This window comes from Micropterus dolomieu, linkage group LG09 (assembly GCF_021292245.1).
Source record: "Micropterus dolomieu isolate WLL.071019.BEF.003 ecotype Adirondacks linkage group LG09, ASM2129224v1, whole genome shotgun sequence".
Classification (NCBI taxonomy): domain Eukaryota; kingdom Metazoa; phylum Chordata; class Actinopteri; order Centrarchiformes; family Centrarchidae; genus Micropterus; species Micropterus dolomieu.
The window spans coordinates 26,986,296-27,006,132 of record NC_060158.1 but is presented as its reverse complement, the minus strand read 5'-3'; the positions used below and the strand labels follow the sequence as shown (position 1 = coordinate 27,006,132).

Sequence of the window (19,837 nt, the reverse complement as noted above, 5' to 3'; positions counted from 1 at the left end):
TGGCAGAGGTAAAGATTTATTTCACCTTCAGTTTCAGGACTTAAGCTGACATTCATCTTTAGTGTTATAATAATAATGAATGACAATAAATCCCTAAACAGAAAATGAGCACAATGAGCAGTAAAGCTTTCGGGCAGCTGTAAATGTATTGCGGTGGAGTTGTGAGTTGTGTTCACCGCTCTCGCCTCTCTGTGGAGCCAAACTCAACAGGCAGAAAGCTTGATTTAAGAACAGAAGTTCAACACAGCTTTGACATAAAAATTAGTAAGGAAATGATTTTAGTGTATAAGACCACTCTGATTGTATACTTATCTTTATTATTATTTATACTTAGCCTGCCATACTTGACATCTTTTAAAACGTTCAATATTATAAACATGATAAATAACGTGCTGTTGACTAAAACGGTCCCTGGCCACACAACCAAAGTTTGTAAAGGTGGATCTGTCAGGGTTGAAGACACAAACTTTTCTAACAAGTATTTAAGTCTTAAGGCCAAAATCAGGCTTGAATTCAATTTAAACACTGTGATTAATTAATTCTGCTAAACTAAATGACAACCAGACAAATCAAATGACCACTTCACAGCATGAACAGCATTTATAAAATTTATTTATATAGATAAATTCATCTATACAGTTATGTATGATAGTATGTATATATTTATATAGAAATCTATGCATACTGCAATCCTTTCACAGAGGAGAACAGAACCACATCAGCAATGTTAACACAATGACAGAAGCTCTGGATATTGAAAGGCCAGACACTCTGAATTCACCGAAAGGGAGCACAACGATGGCATCGCAAAAAGAACACCAGCAACTCAGCTGTCGCCTCAACTCTTTAAATTACAATCACTTCAGTGATATTACAATCATATTTAATGTGAAACAGCCCTACCTATTCAGATTAACTACACTCAGCTAAAGTCTGTACAGTTTGAAATAAGACATTATTCAAGCATGTGAGAGTTGCTGGTGACTGCAAACGCCTTCTCTGCCGTCCAGTGTCCCACAGCAGCACCAAGTGTCTTGACTCAACTGCTTAGCAGGTAGGAAACTCAACCCAACCTGGGACACGCAGGACAGCAGACACTGGGATCTCAGAAATTGTTTTTTTTTTTCTATAAGGAGAAAAAAATATAAGAGAAGGAAATCTCTTTTTTTTTTTTTTACGTTCAATTCTATTTCGTTGGTTCAGTGTTTCTCCATTTCCACTGATCCATGTGTAGAAATCACCGATACATCTGATTTGTCACAATGCCCAAATAATTTAGAAAAATGACCCACAACACAGCACGTAAAACAACTGCATTAAAAGCCTGAAATAAGACACCGCCTTCTTTTGCTTCCCTAATTCATTCAACATAAACATTCTCTAATTTCTCATGACCAAACTAGAAAGCTGGGACTGACAGCAGCTTTACGTCCACATGCCTCTCATTGTAGTCTGCTTTCTTTTGTTTTTTTGAAGAGAATTCTACCTCATCAGTCATTCAGTGCCCACGGTTTGGTTTGTTTTAAGGGTTACAACATCCCCCCACCCCCCCACCCCCCAATATGAGCCCAGCACCTATTCAAATTAACGTGTGCCATTGAAAAGTATACACAAGTATAATGACTCCTCACTATACAGCTCAAATCAACAAGCGGTCACATATTGCACTATGAATGCAAAAATACCAGTCTACACTATACAGAAAAGTGCTTCTAACATTTTTTTTGTTGTTGTTTTTTGTTTTTACTGTTGCAAACATACAGTATGCTACACACAAACACAAGAAACATATACATCAATCAGTGTGTCTGTATGTATGCATTACCGTCACAAAGGCAGTCACGCCCTACAGTACAAGAACATTTTATGGTCGTCTTCCTCCTTTAAATGTCAGGTTTGAGCTTTAGTTTACATTTACAGACTGAAGGAACAGAACCCAAAGCCTCATCGGAGGAAGTGTGGAGGTGCACGTGGGGTTGGGAAGTGAGGCGGAGCTGGTGGTCTGCGTGGCCTCCGGGGTCCAGTCGCAGACTGTAAATAGTTTGTGCCTGGGTGTCAAGTACAAGAGGAAACTTCAGGAATGGACCTTGAAGGCCAGCAGCTGCTCAGAGTGCATGTTGTTGAGCGAGCGCAGGTCGGGCAGTTTGAGCAGCAGCTTGGTGAAGATGGCCGACTCGTTGGGGTGGTTCTTGGTGATGAGGCTTCGCAGGGCGCGGATCAGCGTCTCCTGCAGGGCCTCCACCGAGTTCACGTTCTCTATGCCTGAACGATCTGGAAGAAGGGGCAGTTACAGGGTTAGGCGAGAGCTATGGCACACATTTTGTATTCATGTGTGGGGAAAAAATCTGGACAAAAAACAACTTTGTCATTTTGGGAAATAACGCTTTCAGATCCATGTCACTGAATCTACGGACAGCAGCCTATTGGCTTAGCTTATCATCAAGACTGGAAACATGGGGAACCGCTCTAATGGTTCTGTTAAAAGGTAAAAAAAAAAATCTGTGTTCATGAGAGAGCTTCAGAAGTGCTAGGTGGTGTTTGTTACCTTGGACAAAGCCAGGTCAGGCAAGCAAGTTCCCCATTTCGAGTCCTTATGCTATGCTAAGCTATCTGATCTATTTGATCTTCTCTTCTCACTCTCAGCCTGAATGTGAATAAGCAAAATGTTGAAATAATCTCAATATCTCCACAGTCGAAACAGGCCGGTAAGTGGCCTTTGGTTAAGTATGGTTTTCGTTTCAAAATGAAAACATAAGCCCCATAATCTTGTTTTCATCCGTCCATTGTTGTTCACCTCTATTTTCTCATCAGTGTCTTACATATCAAATAAAAAATTAGCAAAAGCTTTGTGTACCATGGTGGTTCTGGTTCTCATGGTGGTGTCAGTGGTCCCCAACCAAGGGTTGCATTAATTAGTGTTTGGCAGGGCAAAGTTCAATAGAAAGGTTTTAATTTAAATATATTTCTATCTGCCTTCAAAAGCCCATACTGGTCTGTGGTGCGTGCATTGTTTTTTACTTGGTGTAACAAGGGTGGAGTGCAAAAAAGAATGAACTAAAAACAAACCCACCTGCAGAGACCAGAACCACAGCTGTGAAGAGGCTCATCTCCTCCTCACTGAGGCCCAGGTTGATGAGCTTCTCACTGAAGTCAAACATGGAGTTGAGGAGGTCTCCGGCCCCCATGGCTCTCAGAGTGTCCAAGCTGTATTTCTTCCCACCCAGAAAAGTGACGGTGCGGTCCTTCATGTCGAAGAGAGAAGCAAAGCGAACCACCAACACCTGTAGATCACAAACACCTGTCAGTCTTCTGACACCTGCCATTACCTCAGCTTTCCATGACAGCTGAAAAAGATCACATGGCTTAGAAAAACATAGTGTACCTCAAAGGTGCCAGCCTTCAGCAGGCTGACCTGGTCAGGCTGGGACAGATCTCTGAAGCCTGGGATCTTCTTGGCAAACTCCACCACCTCCCTGACAGCAGGGGTGAAGCTGTGGGAAAACTCCTCCCACACCTCGTGGCCAGACTTCTGAGGGTCCACATGGGGAGACGTGTTCATCGGACACACCTGAAGGCAGGACAGGGGACAGAGCAATATAAACTGTCTGTCTGGAGGAAGCATGAAATGATCAAAATCAGGGTAAATCAGGGTGAGGCTGATACAGTGTGTCTGTCTGTTGATGTCAGAAATCTTGGAAGGGAGTTTAGTCTGTCTAAAATAAACAGTAAAACAGTCAAATAATTCAGGACAACAGCTCTTGTTCTGGACTTCAAACATCACCATTGATTTATTTTTTCAATTGAGTTACAGAGAAACTAAATCTGCACTCAAAATAATTTTATATTAATGGATTTCATGACTATGTGTAAACTGAAAGGGAACCCACAGAGACTCATGGAGTCCCCCCATGGCTCTAAAGAGCCTTTATTCAATATTTAAAAATCTATTTTTTTTGACCCACCACTTCGTTTTCATCAACCACCGTGGGCAGCCTTTATCCAGTGAAAACGCTTGGACAAACCCACTGCAATCTACCTCTCCAGCACCAAAACTAATTTAGCGACTGGTGAACATAGTGGAGCGTGTAGTGGCTAAGAAGCCTGATGTTTTTCTCAGGAGCTGGTTGAGACCAGGGTGGCCGGAAACGCGAATCCAAATGAATAATGTTGCTCTGTGCCCGCTTGATGTTTTCCATGTCAGTTGTATTTGGTGATAGTAGGTGTGTTCGAGATGACTGCGGCTGACTTTCTTTGTGAGCTGCAGGTGACTGCAGTGGCGGGGAACAAAAACGGCGCCGTCAAGTCGGACACATTCTACCTGCGTGAGCTTACTGTGAGATGAGATCAATGACTGATCTCAAGGCATTTAAAACAACAAATGCTGCAAGACCAGGCAAAAGGTGGTTCCAAATTTGTGCAGCTGGAGAAAAGCAACTGCGGCCGCCTTTCAATGTCATGTGACATGGTGAATCTTTGCAGCGCCAACGAAAGTCGGGCACAATTTCTAACCAGCATGCCTTATTTTAAGTCCAGCATGCATCGCGGGAAGTCAGCACTGCTCAACATCGCATGAAGTCAAATGCACCTATGGTCATGTTTGTTTTGCTGCCCCAAAGTAAGTCACTGCTTATATTTAGAAGGCTGCACCACTGCATCTGTGTTTTACAGGTCTCAGTCAGTCTGATTCAGAAGTTGTACATATTACTCCTGTTCTCAGATCACTGCCCTGGCTGCCAGCATTTCAGAGGATCCGCAGAAAAATACATCTCTGAACTGCTTCACTGTTATGACCTCACCAAACCTCTATGAGAAGCAGTTATTGGTTTGCTATCATTCTGTTTTGTCTATTACTATTTTATCGAACTGCATTCTAATTTATTTTATTTTGAATTCTCATTGCCTTCTAAATGGTATTTAATATACTTTAATGCCTTAATTAAAGCTTGTTTAATTGGCTTTGTGTTTGAAACCTTTTAATCTTACCAGATGCATTCTGTTGCCTCCTCTCCACAGGGGCCCAGTGTGGGCTCCATTGGCGGGGCCCTCTGTGGACAGGGCTCTGAACGCTCCGTGTGTGTAGGCTGGGCAGTGGCTGGAGACGGCCCTCCTGGACAGCCTGAAGGGGCAGTGGCTGGTGGTGTTGTCCTCCTGACCTTGGGGGCCCATGCTGGAGGGGGGGTCCTGTGCTGCCATGGTGACCAGGTTGTTGTGGTGGTTCCAGGCATCCTGCTGCTCCTCTTCACGCAGGTTAGTGGTGTTTTTGGCAGAGCCACTGTTCAGGGAGCCAGTGGGGGGCGGGGCCTCAGGTGTCAGGGTGCTCTGCTCCTGGTTGTACATGAAGGTCTCCTGGTGGGCCCTGGTCACCGAGCCGATCACCTCCTCCTCCCCGCTGTCTGACGTGCTGGGCGAGGCCGAGCTGGGGCTGGTGTCCATGGCCACGGTGGGTTCAGGTTCAGAGCTGGAGTCTGATTGGCTGGATGGAGAGCAGGAAGGGGCGGGGCCGGCATCCTCGGAGGTAGGTTCTGTGGCACTGGCCGGCAGCGGTTTGCCAATAGGTAGGGTCTGGCTGCTGTGCAGCTGGCTGTTGTTCATCATGTTGTTCATGGCACTCTGCATCTCCAGCAGCATGCGTTGTTTCTCCCGCTTGGGGATTCGGCCAAAGCGCACAGCTGAACAGTGAGGGGAGAATCATTTCAGAAGGATTCACCTTTATTTTTTTATAGTGTTGCACTATAAGTTAGTCAGTAATGAATCATGTGAGCAATTTTTATTCTTCAGAAAAGCAGTTAGAAATCCCACCCGCTGACTGAGCCACGCTGAGCTGGGTCAGTTTGCTTCAATTGATTTTTATTTACCAGGCAGGAATGTAACAAAAATAAGGTATTGAGTTAAATCAAGGGATTTAACTATGGGATTCAAAATCTGAATATCTTGGCTTCTGCTGTTCTTTCTAAATCAGTCTCTTGTGAGTCCCCCTATGAAGGCCCAAAAAGAGTTTTATATTAAATCATATCATAAAACGAATATTCAAATGAATAAATACAGACAGAAATCTGGGCTATATCATGTAAATCCAATCCAATATGGTATCCATGGGCTCATTATTATGTAATGTTACAAAATATATTTAATAAGATTGTATTTTTTCATATAACTATTTATTTCATAATGTTTTAATTGATGGATGTCCTTAGTTTTGAACAATTTGATCCTTTATTATAGGAATTATAATAAATAATTGGTTTAGCTGACGCTTTTATCCAGAGCAGAGGACGCACGCCTCTGGAGCAACTAGTGGTAAAGTGTCTTGCTCAGGGACACATTGGTCATGTCCCCCATTTATAAATTAAATGTTACAGTCCCATCACTCCAGGTTTTCAGTTGAATAGTAAATGGACTGTACTTATACAGCACCTAGTCTTCTGATCATTCAAAGCCCTTCTCACATGTCCCATACACCCCATTCACACACTGATGGCAGTGGCTGCCATGCAAGGTGCCAACTGCACATCAGAAAGGAACTAATCATTCACATTCGCTGATGGCACAGCCTTCAGCAGCAATATGGGGTTCAGTATCTTGCCCAAGGCCACTTTGACATGGAGACTGGAGCAGTAAGGGGATTGTCCCGCTGACCTTCTGATTAGCGGGCGACCCACTCTACTTTCTGAACCACAGCCATTAGGATATGTACATTATCATTTATCCGCCACGTCTGACTTCACTTTGTTGCATTTTATTTTTCCTCAATAAACCTCAGCCAAGTATAAAAACTTTTGCTGAGATATTACGAGACTGTTTTAAATTTTCGGCGCTTCCACTCAGGTTGTTTGGTTATTCTTTTTTTTTTTTCTTTTTTTTAAATGAGCGTTGCTCCAATGAGCCTGACAGTAACTTCTACAGATACTCACAGTCTCTGGACATTCCCACCATCAGGCATTTCTTGAAACGGCACTGCTGGCAGCGGTTCCTGTTGATCCTCATGATGGGGCAGCTCTCGTTCTTAAGGCACTTCTTATACTGGATGTTCTGCTGGATGCTCCTCCTGAAGAAGCCCTGTGTGTTCACAAAGACAAACAGCGCACCGTGATGACAGGGATCACACAAGTCACGGAGAGAGGGCGAGATTACTGTGAGTGGACACGTCAAAATTAGACCAACACAAGTTTTATTCAATTTCAAATAATGACCTTTAAATTAGTGCATCTTCATGTCAATAACACTTAAATTATTTGCATTTCTTGCAGTTTTGAGATTGAATAATATTGGCTAACCAATGCATTAGTCTAAAACGTGTGTGTGTGTGTTCCTCCTTGAAGGCGTACTGTGGTGTGTTTGCTCCCGACAGTTAACTAGGCCACACAGTAATGTGAAGTATGAGGAGCAGCGGATATATAAATATGGGGAGGGGGGGGGGCAACTACTTTCACTGAGGCTCTGCTTTGTAGCCGTACTTCAACTCCACCCCAAAGTCAGCGCAAGCTCCATCACTGTGTCGCAGTGAAAATAAGTGACTCAGTGTCGTGTGTGTGTGTTTTTGGATGGGGGTTCAGAGAGCTACCCTCACCTTACAGCCCTCGCAGGCATGCACGCCGTAATGGAAACCAGAGGCCACATCGCCACACACCTTACACAGCAGCACCAGGCCGTTGATTTCTGAGTGATACAAAAACACGTTATTACACATATAGTTCGTCTGAAAAAGGAAAACACCAGTGATTTCTGATTTCGCCTTAACTAAAGACAGTTTACGTTTTACATTACTACCAACAATTTTCCAAAGTGCAGTGTGTTTTGAGTGATTGCCTCCAATCCAGCCAGTAACATAGTTACCATCACAGATCACATCCTCACTATTTTTTGTGTGGAGTTCTTTTCTACAATCATAAACTTATTTATTCATTATTATATATGTGGTTATTTTTTTAACGGCTTATTTCTGTATTTTAGACTGTAGGCTCGGATATTTAGCCTTACAAAAAGAAGCAACTGAATCATAAGTAAAACACATGTGGAGCACAATTTGAAATATGGCAAAAAGCTCACATATAGGCACGTTTCACATATTTCACATGCAAAATCTCAAGACATCGCCTGTGAATATACACACACACACACACACACGTATCAAAACAGCATTTCCGTGGGATTAATGATAAATTCATATATAGGTTAGTGTAGTGTGAGGGACATTTCGTGTGTGAAATGTATAATGTGAAAATGTGATTTTTAAATGTTGATTTAATGTACTAGAACGAATTAATTTCTCTCCACGCAAATGTTATTCCTGATAGTGAAGAGACGGCTTTTAAACTTTGCGTTGACAGACCTAAGTGTTTCTAAAATCCTGCTTACAGGCCTGTTTCCGGGCAAGCTTTGGTTTCTCTTTTCAATTCACTATGAAATCAACCTGCAGTGCCTTGGAAGGGGTAAATCATAACAAACAACAATTCGTTTTTATCATTTTTTTTAATAGTAAACAGTGGTCATCTGAAATACCTCACTTATGATACAATTTTTTATCGTACTCTAATTAGCTGAAACTAGCTACCTTGAAGGTAAGAAATCAATAGAATCTTGGTTTGTCATTTTGTTGGTTTATTTTAAGTTAATAAAAACCTTGTGTGATGCTTTGGTTCTGCCCTAACCCTGCTGCTACAGTAAAATTTACACTCACATTTTATTTGCTGGATCCTGTTAAGTTTTTTTTTGATAACTGGTTTGATGTTTGTCTGAGGCCATAAGGGAACTCGTCCTTAACTGTGCTCTGCTGGAATAAACCACTGTTGGTCTCCAATCATGCATAAAGATCCGCACACAAAGTCAACCTCTATAAATAAAAGGAAACTCTCCTACCTAAAAGAAGCACTCTCACATTCTCAGTTTGATCAAAGTTACAGATTAGCACAGTTAGCTTCTCAAAACACAAAATGGAGCGATCATCTTACTTGTGATGCCACATTTTGCAGTGGAGGAGGAGCGTCCGCTTTTCTGAGATCCTGGAAGGTTTTGGCCGGCTGCGGGGAGCGTGGGGTCAGCCGGCTGACCTGGCCGGTGGCGGCTGGGCGAGGAGCCGTGGGGCGGGGAGGACGACTGGTAGCTGCCGTTGGAGGAGTCGCTGTGGCACGACTCCGGGCTAGAGCCAGAGCTGGACGAGCTGATGTAGGTTATCACGCCTCCTGGTGGCAGAGAGGAAAATGGGCCATGAAGACAAGGACTGCAGCGACACTGTGCAGACATGTGGACAGCTTTCGTTTCTTACCTTTAAAACAAAAGGCTGGTGATACTATATTTTACTTACTGTCAACAAACCCCATGAAAAGACCTAAGCCAACTATGAATGGAGCCTAGTAACAAGTATTGTGTGTATATAAAATATCCTAAAATATATCTTCTTTCTCTGAGCCACAGAGCTCCATTGTTGTCCAGAAACTATTAAAAACACATGAGTGAGCCTCACTGTTGCACTGGGTGACATGCTCCTTCATCACCATGAACACACACTCAATAGCTTTGACACACACACACACACACACACAGCTGCAAGAAATATTCAATAAAGAAACAAATGTTTCTTAATCTGCTGCAGAAAATAGTCCCCAACAAATGCACAATTTTATTCTCTCTCTTGTTCTGTGGTGTTTTAGCATCAAATATTCCAGTCTATTAAATACTGTGACATTTTTGTCTTTTAATTTTCTGTTTATATTCAGGTTTCTGCATGTGGCGCTTTTGTTTTTCTTTACATGATCTGTCGTGGTCGCTATCAGTGCTCATTCCAACTTCCTGCTACTCCCTCACATGAAATGTATCTGTACCTATCACCAGCCCCAGGCAGATTTGCTGTGGAATCAACAAGCTTAACACAAAGAGGGCAGACCATAATACGACATCAACTTCCTCAGCCAGTAGGAGCCGAGCAGGCAGGCTGCTGCCGCTGAGTCCGTGTTCCCCTTCAACACAGGCTGACCTGATTTCTTCCCCTGCCATTCTCACTGATTAGGTAACAGCCGTTACATAATGTCAGCTTCACTAGGGTGTGTGTAGTAGGTAGTTTGGCCTGTCCCTGCAGCAATTCACATATACAGGCCCTTTAACAAATGTATCTAGACAAACACATTATACTGATATAAGTGATGCATGTCATCTCAAGTAAATTGACAGTGCACCCCTTGCATTTTTCATGTTGTGATTTTCTGACAAATAGGTATCATTAACTATTGGATTAAATGCTGGCATAAAGGTGGACTGAGACAAAAATAGTACCACATATTCTTTTCCACAGAAAATAGGACAGATACCATAAAATGTTTGTCTTCATCATCAGTTCTGACCTCATTAAAAGGCCCGCTTCATCCAATCCAATGATGTGATATTTTCTCACACATTTCAAAAATATGGTGTTATTACAGACATTAAACTCTCTGAAAATACCCATCGTCATTATATTTCTGTATTAGAATACATGGAAAAATGGCAAAGTGACACTAAAACGCCTTTGTCTACCAAACTTAACATGTATTACTCCTGCTTAGTACATAATTACACAGTAGCCTACTACTATAGTACAAAGTTAAAGAGACAAATCGTAAGATTTTATATTGGAGGATCAAGTCCCTAAACTTTTTGATTTGAGGATATTGGTTTGATTCAGAATGCAGAAAAATATGCTGCATTCCAATCCCATGGGAAATATCAGCTTTCATTCGGCAAACTTAACCCCAAATACCTAAATCAAGTCATATGTGTCCTGTAATTTGATTTTGCAAGCAGTGGTGATTTGTAAAATGACATGTAATGAAAAGTAATGATTTTATTTTATTTTTCCCCCCCAATAGGGAATGTAACACACCCACTACACAAATAATTTCTATGGCTGATTTAACAATGTTAACATTAAAACCAGTGCTCAGCTTATATATTAACACATGAAAAACGAGTTGGAAGTCATTTCTAGAAATATTTTTTCAGCCGAAGTCCCTGAACAACACTGCATTCTACGCATAGATGCTTGTATATCCCATGGGCCGTGAAAGCGCCACATCTTTCGACGACTTTATTCAACACGCCCCCACGTGGAGCAGGCATGTTCTTTCCCCGGGAAAACTGGGTCACTGCCTGCAGTCTGTGGTCACCGCGAGCTGCCTCACGTGTATCCGCGGCCAGACGCCACACCATCTTGACGGGAGAAATTATGCAATGCGCCACGTCACGGCGCCACTCGGCCAATGAGCGGCGACGCACGGGGGAGCGTAAACACTGGTGCACATGGCCAGGCTGGTGAGTCCATGTGAGAAGGGAGGACTGCAGTGCTGATGAAGCTATCTACTTAGGTAATGACAACAGCCCACTGGTACTCCTAACCCAGTTTAATGTTAACACACCAGTGCACGCTACGACCTTTAACATCTTTAAATGCTTCGTGAGAATGTAAAGACTTTTAACGATGTAACACGACAATGCGCCCCATTTAGTTAGCTAGTCGTGCTACTTTCACCAAACGTAATTCCATTGCACCTAACGGCAGGACAATATTAAGTCCAGTGCAACAAGCTGCAGCTCCTCTCATTTCAATTACAGTTAATGCACACTTACCAGCTTTGCTCGACTCCATGTCCTGCGAGTTTGGGGGCTTTCCTCCTCCTCTGCTACCTCAGTGCTGAAGCCGTGTTTCTGTTTGTGTTCAGCAACTGAGAAGTCGCTGATGGCTCCCGGTTGGGAAACTGGCTGTAACGCTAACGTTACAACATTTGAATGAACGACGCCTAAACCCGGTAAAGACCGTACAAACTACGGTCGGTTGTCAGTGAAAGACTAGCGAAGATACAATTACAGGAAGAAGAAGAAATCTCACATATCAAACCGAAGCAGCGAGTTTTCAAGATTTCGAACGACGCCGAAATGGCAGTTTCTCGGTGGTGGTCTTGTTCTTTCTGCCAGAAGAGGAGAAACACAGCTGCGTCTGTTCTCAGCGTTATTGAGGTCAATCTCGAAATATGGCGAATTCCACTCAGGGATGGTACAGCGGTAAAGGCTCGACTCTGTCTGGAGGACTGGTTTTGCAGCGACTGTTGCGAGTAGCGATCAGCCTGCAACCATGTGACCCAGTTCATCGGCCCCGCCTTCCCTGCAGTCCTGCACTGGTGTCAATGTAACCCACTGACATAGTTTCACCAATCAAAGTGAACCAAGAATGTTAGCAGGCACGTCCCGTGTCCAAAAAAGTTCGTTGCAACATAGTAGTATGTAGTAATAGTATAATAGTAGTATCATTTTATTTGTCATCATGGTTTGGCCTGAGCCCAAATTTGTTCTTGCACTTTTTATTAAAGGAGGGCAAAGGAAAACTCAAGGATGTCTGACGAAATATTTGGTAATAAGTAAAAGTTTTGTCTCCTTTGCTTTTCATATATTATTGGCAGTATACCTGTTTTGTGTTACTAAATATGTTTTCTCACAGACAGGCTAAGTCATTCTGACGGGTGTAAAGTTGTGTTCAAACAGAAGGTCAGGCAAATTTAGATGGGCTGCATTTGCAAACAAAGTCACTGGACAATTGATTATCACTCACCAATATATGCGTGTTCCAGCTCATTCAGTGTTAGAATTTGCAGAATTTGCACCATTGAAATAGATGTTGACCCATCTGCGCAAGTTGAAAATGTTTCTAAGTTGCACAAAAATGTGCATTTCTCCCTCTAGCCTACCAAGGAAACAGCGTGATAATTATGGCACAGGTGAGGTTGTTGAGAGAGGCTGCGGCTGAAATCTGCCAGCAGACAGTGACTCAGCGAATTCTCGCCAGAAATGAAAAACAGCGAACAGAACAGCCTACTAACCTTACAACGCACGGCCCTCATCCGAGATGAAAAACGAAGTTGCCAACTCTGACATGGTCTAACTGATTTTTTAGTCTGATACCGATTTCGATATTTGAGATTTTTAAAATCAGATAGCCGTCGTATCGGGCGATATAGTTTTTCTCCCCCTTATTTTAAGAAACGCATGATATAAACAAAGATTATCCCTAACATTTGTTATGTTGAGACCTCACCAAGATACCATGACATAATGGAGTATAAAATAAACTTTTATTGTTATAAATAGTACTTTGAACAAAAGTACAACAAAATATATCAAGGTTTTGATGAATAAGAGTCAAATAAAACTACAGAACTTTTTAAAAAATATCTGATTTGTTATAAATTGTGGAGTACTACTTCTAATGATCATTAAAGTAAACAGTGTGTTGTGGGGGCCAGGAAAACTTCCCATATACTACTACTGCTATTACCACTACGAATATATACCATATAGCATATCTAATGTCACTGCTATAATAATGATAAATAGGGCTCTCCTACATAGGCAAATAATTATATATATTTTTTTTGTCATGTAATAGTTATTACCTTACATATAATCTGCCACAATAACTACTTTCTAAAACATATCGTCTATGGTACTGTGACACAAAGGAAACGCTGCTGTTTAATTAACCTTATACTACATGACTGTCTACAAGGAGGACCTGCAGCTTTGAGATTTCACACTAACGTTTCACATTCAAAAGAAGAGGTGACGTTAGAGAACTTTGTTAGGCAGGAAGCTGTGGTGCTTTCACACCTGCCTCGTTTAGTTCGGTTGAATTGCACTACAGTTCACCTCTTCAAGGAAGTCGCTTTCAAACAAACTCTGGAGCGGTTCGCTTGTGTGAAAGCAAACGAACCAACCACAGGATTTTACCAGTTACCTGTACATCTGTGTAACGTCGTGGTTACTTCTCTGGTTTGTTTGTAAAACTGCAGTGTGAACATGAACCGGACCAGAACTAAAATGCAACAGCGTATCATTTTTTTCACTTTGACCGGACCAAATGAACTGAACAACTAGTGTGAAAGCATTCTTTTGAAAGCTCACGTTTATTCACAAGTCTGCTCTGGTTTAATCATTTCTGTGTGGGAGACACTGCATCCCTGGATGGGTTAAAATAATTTAACACATCTTGTAGAGCACCATAAGCTAACATTTAAGGTCCCATTAAAGCCTGACTCAACAGAACAAAACACCACTTTAAAACCTACTAGACAACAATTGTTTGCTTTTACTTCCTCATTAAAACATTCAGATTCACTGTGTGAGGACCGCACTGTCGTACATCTTTCACTAGTTTGTGTTATTGGTATCATGTGAGATACAAACACACCAGCATTTGTCCGTGGATACTGTTCAAATAGAGTAGTGGATTCATGTAGTGGAATATAAGGCTTAAAGCCATGAGGCTATCAGGCTGTTCTCCCCCACACTGAATTCTTACGAGGTTAAAATGACATGGACGAGCTTCCCTCCTCCCTGTCACAGACCGCCGGCAGGGGATGGCTGAAGCTCCACATTAAGTATGTAGCACCAGGCATTTCCCAAGGCTCTCCCCCGCAATCCCCGCTAATGTTTCCTAGGGGCCTACAATGAAACCTTTTTAGGAGTAAGAAATCCCAGACTGTACCTTACCACCATTCTCTACCTGCTGTTTTGGGACTTTTCACACAGCAGGTCAGAGGAAACTGTAGCCCCGTGGTGCATGGAGAGGAGAGACAATAGAGGGAGTGAGGCATGTTCTCGGTTGACCATTTCACTTTTTAGGTCAGGGAAACACTTTCAGCTAACGACTAGAATATGTTGTCACTCTGACCCAGTGAATTCATTCAGTAGTAGTTAACATAACGAAGTAAGATATTCTTAACACTTTATTGATCCCTGCGCAGCCTCACATTCCCATATCCCTGCAGGACAGCGATATAAAAGAAAAAGACACTACAACTCTTAATAGTTACAGCACAAAAATTGAAAAGAAGTATTCATGAATCATTGTCATTGTCCCTCCTCGTTCGCCTTTTGACAGAAATTCATTTATACATGAAGAACAGCACCATCTCACTATTTTGTGCCAGAATCCAGCAGATTTCCTGCTAAGTCTGACCTGGTGGTACAAAATGTAAAGTGCGATATGGACTCTAGGCCCCCGATGTATAAGCAATGCAAATGCCATTTCCTGTACATTAAGTGGAATGCAGATACACATGCAGAACACATAGTTGGCAAACATGGTTTTCTAGAGCTAGGGTGATATAATAAGGTGTAGAGAAAACACTATGAGAAATCCATCCATCCATCCATCGTCAACCGCTTATCCAGCGTACAGGGTCGTGGGACTATGAGAAATGTGAAATTGAAAATAAAACATAATTCATTTAGGTAGGGCCCTATGAAATCCGTTAAAATTTTTTCCAGATTCTGTTCCCAAACTCCGTGTTTTCCGTTTTTTCCTGTTTTACAATTTAAGACCATTTTGTGATCACAAAGAGGGATCAACAAGAAAATATTTAAAAAAATAGCAAGCCAATTATCTGGAGAAGTCTGCCGACTCGACATCCGCATCCAGCCAATGAGAGCAGGCAGCTACTTTTTCACTTTAAAACACTTCTTACTCACCTCCAGCTCTCTCACAAGTCACAAGACGGCAAGTTGTGTAGTGTGAATGGCACTTCTGCTGAAAGTCGTGTAGTCTGCACGAGCCTTAAATGACCTCAAAACATAGCAGTGCAGTTTTTTTGTTCGTTTAGCCAAATGCTGTGACAAAAACGCTTATGATGCTAGAGAAACCCCACATTTTTATAAATTGCATCTACATTTTTGGAAGATTCTACGATATTCCGTGATTTAGTTGATTCCAGCCAGTTAAACTGAACAATCTATACAATGTCCATCAAAGGATCGCACGATGTACTTTTGTTTGATGAATCACAATATGTGTGTTTCATGGTGGGTATGGAGGTGACAGTGCCGACGATGGCTTACAGGTAGATGTGATGAATTTCATGATATGGGCACTATACATAGCCCCCGCTGTGCATATTGATATGCAGACGTTCTTCAGTCACTTAACTCCTCCTGCCTATATTAGGGGCAGATGGGAAATAGGCTATCAAAATGTTTATTTCAACCAGTATTACTATGGCTATCATAACATATCAATTATAAATCATAAATTGAATCTCATCTTAGAGACAGTCTATAGGCCAAACTCAAGCACAGGGAGAGAAAGAGAGACATAATAATAATTATAATTAATAATTATAACATAATTGTATGCCTTTTCTTTATATCATCTTTTTTTCCACACCAGAGGCTGACGTCAGTGCGAGGAATTCACATTTTCACCCATGTTCTCAGTTTTTATTTTGACTGTCTTGATATCTATTTAAAGTCACATAGGCGTGAAAATGGTTGTTTGTCTTTACTTGATGCTTTTTGGAGTACAAATACACACCACTTGCTATTTCTTTCCTCTCAAGCAGGCACAGAACACACGTGCATGTTGACGGCCAGTCCCCTGGCTGTTGTCTTTGTGTTTTTTTGCAGAAGCCATGAAGTGACACATCTGTGCTAGTTCTTTGAATTCACTTTGGTGTCAACACCCAGCTGAGTGCACTTTTTCAGAGGCGCTATTGCTTCAAAACCATAAAACCTAACCTCATTTTACTTTCCCACCGGTGGAACGTGCACAAGTGAATGTATACAATTTTCCATGTGGGGGAGTGGTGGCTTATAGGTTAAAGAAACAGGCGTGTGAGGTCAATCCTAACACAGTCCAGGTGGGGCCCCTAACCCCAAATCCACCTCAGTGGAGTCTATGTAACTGTGTGAGAGTGAACAGCGTAACTGAAAAAGAAAGCATTGCTCTCAGGGTACTTCACTGGTTACATTAAGGTTAAAAATGAGGGGAAACTCTTCTACAATAAAAGGATCATGCCAGACAAGGCCTTACTTGGTAGGCTTATTATTATGCTTCAGGACATGAGCGAGGGAGAATCTGATGGGGGAGAGATCAATACATAGCGAGTGACCCGTCATTTCCCCCTGATTAACTGTATTAATCTGAGGAGCCTCCACCCTGTCGAGAGAACAAAAAGGCCTAGGCTTCTGGTGAAAGGCAGGCTCCTACAATTCAGCTTTAAAATGCGCGACTACAACTATGGCATAAACCCATCACAATCTAATGTAGCCTAAAATTAATCTCAACAGAGCAACCATCAAACTTGCCTGCATCTCCATCATGGCTAAGGGATGCCTCTGTTGTTGGAGCACAAATGACAGGTGAGCCAGTGAAGCCACTTCTCTTATGTTTAATTCCATCAGACTTACTTATTTGACACATTCCGCTCAATTTCAGGAATGTTCATCTAAACTAATTATACGCATTTATATTCCTTAGCGTCGGCTCAACCACCGCGAGATGAGCTTTAGCATGAGACTGGGAAGAGGTGAGGATTTGGAGAGCTATCCACGCACCGGGATATCTGACAGTGCTGGACCAACTGCACACGCCCGCCACAACTTTGAAGATCCTTTGAGTACTTTCATAGGAATGATGGGCCGATTGATGTGAGTGATATTTTGGACAGGCTGATAAACAGCATCGCATCATACAAACCAGTGTAAGAAATTCCTGTGTGTGAACAGCTGTCCCCCATGAAAGCCTGCTGCCCCTTCACTGAATACATGCTGAGGAAACCTGCCTAATTCAGAATCAAGTTCTGGATCCCTGCTGATGTGGAGACGAAATACTGTATCTGGTCCATGGATGGATCTGAGCCGCCCCGCTACTCAGAGTCTCGTGAAGAGTGTGGTTCTGAAGTTGACGGAGCCTTATTAGGGCAAGGGTAGACATACAACACTTTCCTACAAACTCCTGGCCAAGAATACCGGCCCTGTTGGCACCACCGACAAGAACAAGAGGTCACTGCCTCCTTTTGCACACAAGAAAGCTCCACCGCATGACACGAAAGTGATGCAGAACGACAAGCCAACCCTCACCATTTACCAGGGAAAAGAAAAGAAGAATGTCTCCTCAGCACCATGCACTTATCGGTGGATCCACAAGATGATGCCAAAAACAAAGCCAGGGACGGTTCACTTCTACATCCAGACCATGGTTGGAGTAGATGTGAAACACATACCAGATTCTAAATAAAAAGTTTAAACAAACTCTGATAGATCATAGAGCAAATACCCTATATACACTATATATTAAAATAGTCATGACCGTGTTTATTCCTTATCGCTCATATTTCTCAATAAATATATATCAATATAAAAGGCAACCTTATTTTTCTTTTGGAATTTAGTTTGTGTCACTTGATGAATGTATGTAATATCAATATTTACTCTCTTTTAATTAACTACTGAGGGTTATATCTGGCCCTTTAGCTGCTACATGCTCCACTTTGTTCACCAGCTGGTCTCTAACAGCGTCTGTCTGCTGGTGCCCCTTTCAAATTAGGTCCGTTTCTGTCTGCAAACTTTAACCTCCCTCAAATGAATACATGACATTACGAGCAAAAATGCCATGTTTCCATCACGTTTACCATATTGTTATCCACCTTTTAGATTGTTATTGCCGTGCTTTTGATTACATCAGCTCGTTGCACCCACTTCTTCTGCAATGAATTAATGGCACCTGAACGGAGAATTAGTGCCACCAACTGTTTAGCTGGATGCGCTCTAAAATTTAATAACGGTAGTGGATGGCTGTGTATTCAGAGTATTGAGGGCAAATTCATAGAAAAAACACTGAAGGAGTTTAGCAGTGGAAACCCATGTTTTTCCACCTAGTTTGTAACAGCGCTCTGTGTCTCACCATTATCTGAGTATTGTTTGAAGTATTCGTCATTTTGAATTGAATAGGGTTTTTAACTCTCTCTGACTGGCTAGTACGGCAGGTCATGATCATTAGATGTGGCTGGTGTAGTGTTTTCATTTGAAGCGTTGTGTCTGATGCTTTTCTCACCAGTTACACACACTGACGCGGCTTGCCGCAGACACAGGCGTGTACTTAATTGGAGATCTCCTTGACATCTCTTATTCCTCAGCTCAGCCTTTGACACAGTGGACCACAATGCTTAAATCAGCTGTCTGAAAAATGTTGGCATCAGTGATGTGGCGCTGGTTTGGTTCATCTACAGGTGCTGGTCATATAATTAGAATATCATCAAAAAGATGATTTATTTCAGTAATTCCATTCAAAAAGTGAAACTTGTATAATGTATACATTCATTCCACGAAGACTGATATATTTCAAGTGTTCATTCCTTTTAATTTTGATGATTATAACTAATGAACTAATGAAAACCCCAAAATCAGAATCTCAGAAAATTAGAATATTGTGAAAAGGTTCAATATTGAAGACACCTGGTGCCACACTCTAATCAGCTAATTAACTCAAAACACCTGCAAAGGCCTTTAAATGGTCTCTCAGTCTAGTTCTGTAGGCTACACAATCATGGGGAAGACTGCTGACCTGACAGCTGTCCAAAAGACGACCATTGACACCTTGCACAAGGAAGGCACGACACAAAAGGTCATTGCTAAAGAGGCTGGCTGTTCACAGAGCTCTGTGTCCAAGCACATTAATAGAGAGGCGAAGGGAAGGAAAAGATGTGGTAGAAAAAAGTGTACAAGCAATAGGGATAACCGCACCCTGGAGAGGATTGTGAAACAAAAGCTATTCAAAAATGTGGGGGAGATTCACAAAGAGTGGACTGCAGTTGGAGTCAGTGCTTCAAGAAGCACCACGCACAGACGTATGCAAGACATGGGTTTCAGCTGTCGCATTCCTTGTGTCAAGCCACTCTTGAACAAGACAGCGTCAGAAGCGTCTCGCCTGGGCTAAAGACAAAAATGACTGGACTGCTGCTGAGAGGTCCAAAGTTATGTTCTCTGATGAAAGTAAATTTTGCATTTCCTTTGGAAATCAAGGTCCCAGAGTCTGGAGGAAGAG

The 19,837-nt window shown here is 42.1% G+C and overlaps 1 protein-coding gene and 1 long non-coding RNA gene across 2 annotated transcripts; one reads left to right on the top strand and one right to left on the bottom strand.

Moving 5' to 3' along the window:
* Window positions 1-592: 592 nt before the first annotated feature.
* Window positions 593-12,108, bottom strand: nr1d2b (nuclear receptor subfamily 1, group D, member 2b). Its single transcript, XM_046058028.1, has 8 exons — window positions 11,596-12,108; window positions 8,949-9,179; window positions 7,568-7,656; window positions 6,912-7,056; window positions 4,984-5,669; window positions 3,383-3,568; window positions 3,071-3,281; window positions 593-2,271 (listed from the first exon to the last, which is right to left on the bottom strand). Exons 1-8 carry the CDS (start codon window positions 11,612-11,614, stop codon window positions 2,075-2,077), a joined length of 1,764 nt encoding a protein of 587 aa, XP_045913984.1. The 5' UTR covers window positions 11,615-12,108; the 3' UTR covers window positions 593-2,074.
* Window positions 11,096-18,141, top strand: LOC123976141. The gene is made up of 3 exons (XR_006826261.1): window positions 11,096-11,333; window positions 17,083-17,154; window positions 17,273-18,141. It is a non-coding gene; the product is annotated as an uncharacterized LOC123976141 (long non-coding RNA).
* Window positions 18,142-19,837: the final 1,696 nt, after the last annotated feature.

Coding starts and splice junctions, on each gene's coding strand:
- nr1d2b (XM_046058028.1), bottom strand. Junction 3,569..4,983: donor GAGGCAACAGAATGCATCTG/GTAAGATTAAAA, acceptor TCCTGCCTTCAG/GTGTGTCCGATGAACACGTC. Junction 2,272..3,070: donor TGTGGTTCTGGTCTCTGCAG/GTGGGTTTGTTT, acceptor CCCTTCTTCCAG/ATCGTTCAGGCATAGAGAAC.